Source organism: Dermacentor variabilis, chromosome 5, assembly GCF_050947875.1.
Source record: "Dermacentor variabilis isolate Ectoservices chromosome 5, ASM5094787v1, whole genome shotgun sequence".
Lineage (NCBI taxonomy): Eukaryota > Metazoa > Arthropoda > Arachnida > Ixodida > Ixodidae > Dermacentor > Dermacentor variabilis.
Genome location: NC_134572.1, coordinates 28615440 through 28625000, shown reverse-complemented (window position 1 = coordinate 28625000; position 9561 = coordinate 28615440). Strand labels below are relative to the sequence as shown.

At 42.6% G+C, this 9561-nt stretch overlaps 1 protein-coding gene across 1 annotated transcript in view; it reads right to left on the bottom strand.

Moving 5' to 3' along the window:
* The window catches only part of LOC142583469 (uridine phosphorylase 1-like), a 23141-nt gene extending 14713 nt beyond the window's left edge, over positions 1 to 8428 (bottom strand). The window contains exon 1 of the mRNA XM_075693957.1: positions 8394 to 8428. Within this exon, the coding sequence (XP_075550072.1) occupies positions 8394 to 8428 (35 nt within the window). The remainder of the gene's footprint in view (positions 1 to 8393) is intronic.
* Positions 8429 to 9561: the final 1133 nt, after the last annotated feature.

Here is a 9561-nt window from a genome sequence, read left to right as displayed (position 1 = left end):
TTCTGCGGGCAAGCAGACGATGTTTGCTAGCAGCGTCCGTACTCACCAAAGAAATTGGAGAACATGTGGTTGTCTTCCGTAGGCAAACAACCAGACAACTATGCAGACAACCGTAGGCCTTGTCTGCAACTTCGTTGCCGACCAGGCCGCAATGACCCGAATGCCATTGAAAAATCGTGTCGAGTCATTTTTGTAGAGCATGATGATTTATTCGCTGTTGTCGAGTGCCAATTGTTGGTGGGTGCTGTGATCTGAAGCAAGCAGGAGGCTGTGAAGAGCTGCTCTAGAGTCCCAAAAGCAAGACCTATTTCCGTGCCGATTCATCAGTGACGCACTCAAAGAAGCACGGCACTCACCAGCATATTCAACAAAACAGTGAAAAGAACTGTTCTTTAAGGAACCCCTCGCGTCTGCTCATATTATGATGTTGAACAGCCGCGTTGAAAGCAGTAAAACTCCCAAGCAGTCAGAAATTCGCAAATACCGGCAGTCACATTGTATTTAATAGCTTGCTGTTTTCGCATGCTACAGTAAGGGGTCCCAGTCAGGGGTCCCATATTACAACCAGGGGTCCCACAAGGGTTTCAGACAACTTAAAGAATGCAAACGTTATACTAATCCACAAAAAGGGAGACGTTAAAGAATGGAAAAATTATAGGGCCGTTAGCTTACTCCCAGTATTATATAGGATATTTACCAATATAATCTCCAATAGAATAAGGGCAACACTGGACTTTAGTCAACCGAGGGAACAGGCTGGCTTCAGGAAGGGATACTGTACAATGGGTCACATCATTCATTCATTCATTCATTCATTCATTCATTCATTCATTCATTCATTCATTCATTCATTCATTCATTCATTCATTCATTATTTATTTACAACATATCTTACAAACTACAAAAGCATTAGTGGACCCATATTCATTGGCTAGTCCCGGGTCCATAGGGAACTTAGGATGTAAAACGCAGCACGCGAGCAAACAAAAACACCAGGCATAATACATAATAGTAATATTAGCATAGACAACTCAGACACGAAGGTAAATATAAACTAAGTGTTCTTTTATCCTTCACGCACGCGAGCAAACAAACAGACATAATACACAACAATGAAATTGACATGCACAACTTGAGCAATTTACATGCACAACTTAGGCAGGAGTGTAGATATAAAGAAGTGTACTTTTATCGACAGTATTTTTCAAAAAAGTATTTTCTCACAGCAGACCTAAAGTTGCGGGCTTCTTTTATATGTATTGGCAGAGAATTCCAAATAAGTGCGCCGTTAAATTCCACGAGCCTTTTCCCGTACAGATTATGACATGGAGACAGGTTAAAACAATTATTAGTTGTAGCTCTTGTATTTCGTAACGGGATTTTAAACAAAGTAATTGGAAGTGGATTATTGGTTTCGATAACACTACCAATGACCTCAGCAATTTTCAATTCATACAATGCATGCACTGGCAACACATGCAATGAGCTATACAAGTACACTCTCAAGCAAAATTACGCCCTTTTTCCACACAACAATAATCGTTAACCTGTCTTGTCCGCATTTCCTTTCTTTAACGCGGCGAGCCCGGTACTTCCCAGTAACGAACCGCATGCGCGTTATTAGCATGACATAGCATTGCTGAGAGGAAAATAGCGGGCGCGGCGTTTTCAAGGAAGAAAGCGCAAGCAAGGCAGATGACGATTATTGTTGTGTGCAGATATACACACCAAAGGGCGTACCTTTGCCTAAGAGTGTACGTACTGGATTGTGTACACCTAGAAGAAGTGATAATTCTTAATGCGCATTTTTGCAGACGGAATACGGGGACAAGGTAAGTTATAAAAGTGTTTCCCCATGAATCAATACAATAAGATATGTGACTCTGAGTGAAGGAAAAGTACCGAATGCGTAGGACAGGATATTCGAAACATCCACAAGCCTTAAGAAGAATATACCATCCGTCAGCAAGGTTGCAACAAAGGTGTTTAATGTGAGTTTTCCAGTGCATGTCTGAATCAAAGAAAATGCCTAAATATTTGTAGGAGACAACTGATTGTAGTTTTGTACCTCGCAATGATATGTCCAGTATTTCAGTATTGAGTTTTTGTTCCTGGAATGAAAAACTGTATACTTAGTCTTACTAAGATTAAGGGTCAGTTCATTCGACGTGAACCACTTAAAAACGTTATGTAACTCTGCATTTATTTTATCATGTATATCAAGCAGACTGGCTCCAGTAAATAGAAGAGCGGTGTCTTCAGCATAAATCAAAGCCTGTGAATGTCTAGGCGCTGCAGGGAAATAATTTATCTAGAGTGAGAAAAGCATGGGCCCAAGAACGGAACCATATGGCACACTAGTTAGTACGGTTTGTGAAGTAGACGTATAATTTTTAAGTATTACTTGCTGCTTGCAGTTACTGAGGTAGCTTCGAAGTAAGTCAGGATTTTGCCCCTAAACCCTAGATTGTTAATCTTGTTCAGTAATATCTTATGGTCAACTGTATCGAAGGCCTTTTTTATGTAGAAATAGACAATGACCGCAATTTTATTCTGCTGGAGAGCCGTATTCAGTAGGTGCGTCAGGGTGAAAACAGCGGAAGAGGTAGGTTTCTGACGTCTGAAACTGTTGCTGGGGGCTCAGTATATTGGATTTAGATATGAATTCGTTTATTTGCACAGAGACTATCTTTTGAAAGACTGCGTCGATAACGCTATTATTTGAAATCGGCCGATAACTTGATGGATTAGAACGATCTCCGTCCTTGTAAATCTGAATTACTTTGACTATTTTTAATTCTGAAGGATATATTTTGGAATCAAGGGAGTGAATAAATAGGCGAAAATCCATGTCATTATTAAGGTTATTGAGAAATCCGCCGAGTACAATAAGCCTCTCTATATGGCTTTCATAGATTACGAGAAGGCATTTGATTCAGTAGAGATACCAGCAGTCATAGAGGCATTACGTAATCAAGAAGTACAGAACGCTTACGTACGTATACCTTGCAAAATATTTACAGAGGTTCTACAGCTACCTTAATTCTACACAAGAAAAGCAGGAAGATACCTATAATATAAAGAAAGGGGTCAAACACGGAGACACAATCTCTCCATTGCTATTCACTGCGTGCTTGGAAGAAGTATTCAAGCTATTAAACTGGGAAGACTTAAGAGTAAGGATCGACGGCGAATATCTCAGCAACCTTGGGTTTGCCGATGACATTGTTCTATTCAGCAACAATGCACACGAGTTACAACAAATGATTGAGGACCTTAACAGAGAGAGTGTAAGAGTGGAGTTCAAGATTAATATGGCAGAATACAAAGATAATGGTGAATAGCCGGGCAAAGGAATAAGAGTTCAGGATCGCCAGTCAGCCTCTAGAATCTGTGAAGGAGTACGTTTACCTAGGTCAATTAATCACAGGGAACCCTGATCATCAGAAGGAAATTCATAGAATTAGAATGGCTTGGATCGCATACGGCAGACATTGTCAGCTTCTGACCGGAAGCTTACCGTTATCATTGAAAAGGAAGGTGCCTTTTACCAGCGCTGACATATGGGGCAGAGACTTGGAGACTGACAAAGAAGCTTGAGAACAAGTTAAGGACCGCGCGAAGAGCGATGGAACGAAGGTAACTAGGCATAACGTTAAGAGACAGAAAGAGAGCGGCTTGAATCAGAGAGCAAACGGGTATAGAAGATATTCTAATTGACATCAAGAGAAAAAAATGGAGCTTGACCGGTCATCTAATGCTCAGGTTAGACAACCGCTGGACCATAAGGGTTACAGAATGGGTACGAAGAGAAGGGAAACGCAGTCGAGTACAGTAGAAGACTAGGTGGAGGATGAAATGAGGGAATTCGCGGGCGCTAGTTGGAATCGGTTGGCGGAGGACAGGGGGGAGATCGCAGGGAGAGGCCTTCGTCCTGCAGTGGACATAAAACAGGCGGATGATGATGATGATGATTGTGGTGGTGGTGGTGGTGGTGGTGGTGGTGGTGGTGGTGGTGGTGGCGTTGGTGGTGGTGGTGAGGCATGGCTTTTTATTGCGTTTCTAGCGTTTCTAGCTATCATTTCTTTCTTTCTTTCCGTCTCTTCTTGTAAAATAAGAACGCGTCGCCAGAGCGACTCTACATTATGGGAAATTTCTCAGCCCCCGAGTCAACCGTCAACTCCGAGAAGACAGAACAAGTACCACGAAGTAACCCTAACTCACGATGTTCATTATGGCTCCATACCGACAGCCATAGTGATTTACATCAACAGTAACAAGGATGAGTATTTCTCGTCTTCATCTCATTGCACAAATGTAGGAAGCCTTCCCTTCATCCGCTACATCAACCATTGTTTAAATCGACAATGTCATCTGAAAAGCCCTCTTGGTGCTCATTTGTCAACCGCCACTCACCCTTTCTGTTTATTATTATTGTTGTCACTTTCTGGCAGAAAATAAGTGCCTGTTGACATTTATAATTAGGTACAAAAATCTCAACGTCTCATTGAGGGAATAACCGGCGACTCCATCGATAAAATTTTATATATATATATATATATATATATATATATATATATATATATATATATATATATATATATATATATATATATGTGTGTGTGTGTGTGTGTGTGTGTGTGTGTGTGTGTGTGTGTGTGTGTGTGTGTGTGTGTGTGTGTGTGTGTGTGTGTGTGTGTGTGTGTGTGTGCGTTAAGAGCCAAAGCCGGCAATATCGTTACTAATATGGATGCGATAGTTCAAGTGGCTGAGGAGTTCTATAGAGATTTATACAGTACCAGTGGCACCCACGACGATAGTGGAAGAGAGAATAGCCTAGAGGAATTCGAAATCCCACAGGTAACGCCAGAAGAAGTAAAGAAAGCCTTAGGAGCTATGCAAAGGGGGAAGGCAGCTGGGGAGGATCAGGTAACAGCAGATTTGTTGAAGGATGGTGGTCAGATTGTTCTAGAGAAACTGGCCACCCTGTATACGCAATGCCTCATAACCTCGAGCGTACCGGAATCTTGGAAGAACGCTAACATAATCCTAATCCGTAAGAAAGGGGACGCCAAAGACTTGAAAAATTATAGACCGATCAGCTTACTGTCCGTTGCCTACAAAGTATTTACTAAGGTACTCGCAAATAGAATCAGGAACACCTTAGACTTCTGTCAACCAAAGGACCAGGCAGGATTCCGTAAAGGCTACTCAACAATAGAGCATATTCACACTATCAATCAAGTGATAGAGAAATGTGCAAAATATAACCAACCCTTATATATAGTTTTCATTGATTACGAGAGAGCGTTTGATTCAGTCGAAACCTCAGCAGTCATGGAGGCATTACGGAATCAGGGTGTAGATGAGCCATATGTAAAAATGCTGGAAGATATCTATAGCGGCTCCACAGCCACCGTAGCCCTCCACAAAGAAAGCAACAAAATCCCAATAAAGAAAGGTGTCAGACAGGGAGATACGATCTCTCCAATGCTATTCACAGCATGTTTACAGGAGGTGTTCAGAGACCTGGAGTGGGAAGAATTGGGGATAAAAGTTGATGGAGAATACCTTAGCAACTTGCGATTCGCTGATGATATTGCCTTGCTTAGTAACTCAGGGGACCAATTGCAATGCATGCTCACTGACCTGGAGAGGCAAAGCAGAAGGGTGGGTCTGAAAATTAATCTGCAGAAAACTAAAGTAATGTTTAACAGTCTCGGAAGAGAACAGCAGTTTACGATAGGTAGCGAGGCACTGGAAGTGGAATACATCTACTTGGGGCAGGTAGTGACCACGGATCCGGATCATAAGGCTGAAATAACCAGAAGAATAAGAATGGGCTGGGGTGCGTTTGGCAGGCATTCTCAAATCATGAACAGCAGGTTGCCATTATCCCTCAAAAGGAAAGTGTATAACAGCTGTGTGTTACCAGCACTCACATATGGGGCAGAAACCTGGAGGCTTACGAAAAGGGTTCTGCTGAAATTGAGGACGACGCAACGAGCTATGGAAAGAAGAATGATGGGTGTAACGTTAAGGGATAAGAAAAGAGCAGATTGGGTGAGGCAGCGAACCCGGGTAAATGACATCTTAGTTGAAATCAAGAAAAAGAAATGGGCATGGGCCGGACATGTAATGAGGAGAGAAGATAACCGATGGTCATTAAGGGTTACGGACTGGATTCCAAGGGAAGGGAAGCGTAGCAGGGGGCGGCAGAAAGTTAGGTGGGCGGATGACATTAAGAAGTTTGCAGGGACGACATGGCCACAATTAGTACGTGACCGGGGTTGTTGGAGAAGTATGGGAGAGGCCTTTGCCATGCAGTGGGCGTAACCAGGCTGATGATGATGATGATGACCCGATGCAGAGTCAGTGATGCTCCACGAGGCCTGCAAACGTATATTTAGCAACATTGTTAAGCTGTTCCGTAAGATCGTAACTGTCTGGGTTTTTTTTCTTTTTAGCTGCACCAAAATTTTAAAAAAGTCACTGTGGCAGATAGAATATTTCTAACACATGTACCAACTTACTTGCTGAGGTTAAACATAATTTCCACACGCAGGCAGATGCGAAATTGACTAATTAACAAACGCTCGCTAATTATCTTATAATGAATTTATTTACAATGCATATGGCAATCGACAAATTGTCGATAGTAGCTTGTGAATAAAATGAAAGTGCTTGCAATCTTTCCTTTCTGCCGTTTAGTCAGTTGGCTCCACGTGACTTTCGTCGCACCTTATGGTTATTTATATCTTATTTTCCTATTTCTTTTGGTCGGTACCCCGTCTGAATATGTGCACGTGTATTTCGTGTTGTCACACCTTTTCTCCACTTTTGTATTTTGATATCGTATTGTGCTCGTGCCAGAAGGTCATTTTTTCTTGTCCGAATGCTCTCATGTCTATTTATTGTTGTCACGTGGTATGTTTTAGTTGTTTTTTTTACGAATCATTTGTCTTGTTTATTTACGTGTTTTTCATTAATTTGTGATTAAGTCACCCCCAGTGCTGTTTGCCTTAGCTTTTTTATTTCTGTTATGGCGTTGTATTATCATGGTGTCCGAACGCGCAGGCGTGTATTTCCTGTTCTCACGCCTCTTTGTCGTATCACCTGCCATGTTGCATGCACTCTTAAACAATTGTACACCCCTTCACGTGAATATTTGCCACACAACAATAACCGTCATCTGTCTTGCTTGCATTTCCTTTCTTGAAAACGCTGCTCTCGCTACTTTCCTGTCAGTCATGCTCATAACGCGCATGCCGTTCGTGACTTTGAAGTACCGGGCTCGCAGCGTAAAAGAAAGGAAATGCGAGCAAGACAGATGACGGTTATCGTTGTGTGGCAAATGATAAAAATGTTGTGTGGCAAAAATGATAAAAATGAAGGATGAATTAGCACAGTGGGCAATCCGTATCAGTTCATCCAGCTCATGAAAACAATGGCTTAACGGCACCGCGTTATATCGCGTTGTTGCTTACTCCAGCTACCCACTAGCGGTGATAACAGCATAAGACCAGCTTCAAGACGAGAACGCCAAGAGATTGTCTCGTGTGAAACACGTAGGGGAGGAGTGAAGACACCCGCTACCTCTGAGGCTTGCTGTGACGCGCCGCAGTCTTCAGCAAAACTACACGATTTGGGTCGTATCTTGCACCACAACGATCATTGTCATCTGTTTTGCTTGCGTTTCCTTTTTGAAAACGCTGCGCTCGCTACTTTCCTGTCGAGAATGCTCTGTTATGCTGATAACGCGCATGCCATTCTTTACTTGGAAATACCGGGCTCGCAGCGTTAAAGAAAGGAAATGCGTACAAGCCAGATGACGATTATTGTTGTGTGACAAGATACGATCCAAAGGGTGTCATTTTGCTTAAGAGTGCGGCTTGTATGAACTGTTCAAGGCAAGCGACACCTCGCGTGAAATGAAATACCGTACGTCTAGCTCTATTAGTTGGCTGATAGCATCTGCTTATCTTCCCCGTGTAAGTCTGTTCTTTTCCAAGAACAAATTGGCTCATCAATGCAACAACGCTTCCTTATTTATTTATTGCTCAGATGCTTCCTTTGTTCATGCTCGCCGTGACTTGGTCTTACTTCGGATTTGCTGCTTACATGGCCACTATTTCATTGTCTTTTTCGTCGGCGATCACTTTTCCCTCTTTTCCAACATCCGACACTCTGCTCTTATTTTCCTTTTGACCTCAGACTGTGACCAATGTGCACGTCACACCACCTCTATATGCCTGCTCAGGACGTATACAAAACATCGATCAGGAACGTGTAGCAAAAGGTTTACGCTTGTCTCAACGTTCAAGGAGTGTTAACTGTGGAAGGCGCCCCTGAAGATTACTCATCCGATAATGTAACACGCCGCGGAGACTCACCTGCAAAGGCGTTGTGGCGCTGACCGCCAGGCCATGGGTTTGATTCGTAGTTCCAGCGAGCACGTTAGAACGGAAGCAAAATGCTTGTATAGTTAGATTTAGAAATACCTCGAAGGGCACTCTGCGGTCAAAATTAATCGACTTGCCTTCAATGCAGCGCCATTCATACACTCTTTATCATCACTCTTAAGTTTCGTTAGGTGAAAAATATTTGCAAATATGCTCTATTTAATTGGTGGAACATATGTGAAACACGAATGAGGTGCTCCACTTAGAGAAGCAAGTGGAGCGATATATTAAAAGTTGATATGCAATTACAGCTAGCGGCAAAAAGCTCGACCGAAGGAAAAGCCGACGCTCAAGGACTCTCGTTCCATATGGCTTTCGCTTAGTAAATGGAACATTTCTGCAGACATGTTCCACTTGCTTGGCGTACTTATGTAGAAAGAGATTAGCATAGCCAAAGGATAGCCCATGGCGAGACGGTAAACCGTGTCAATTGCTTACCTAAAATAAGCAAATAAGTCCAGCCATTTCACAGTGGTCTTGTAACCAGCGAAAATCTACAAGAGGATTACTATATAGCCGCGTCGTGCTTGCCACTCACGTATGTCCAGGTACAAAACCCGATCAGTGACAGAAATGATCAATATTATCAGCTCTTCAATGATCATTTGAGTAACACAGGTGAACGATACCACAGAACTGGGGTTCGGCGTTTTCTGATTAACCCCATAAAATCTGAACAACGCTCACCGGTAAAAAAAGAAGAAAAACGTATTACGATTCGGATTAATTCAGAAAACTCCGAATTTTGAGACCATCAGCTATGATCACGTTACCATGCCGTCATGGCATTCAAGGGAAGCGGTGAGAAGCTGAAAGTGCTCGTTACGACAACAAATATTTCGCTCAACCTGTTCTTCTAACTGAGTTTCCTACAGAAAATTTCAAACCAACTGCTCTGAATATTTTAGGAACTTTAAGCTGAGTTTACTCTTTCGCATGATGTGTAACTTCTCCTTGTAATGCGCCTGCAAACGCCCCGGAGTCAATGGAACTACGCATCTGCGACAACCTTTGCGCGACGTCGACTCTATGCTTGACATTGTAGGCAACGATAAGCAGTGTGAAGATATTCACAGCTTCCAAGACTGCTGCGGTGATG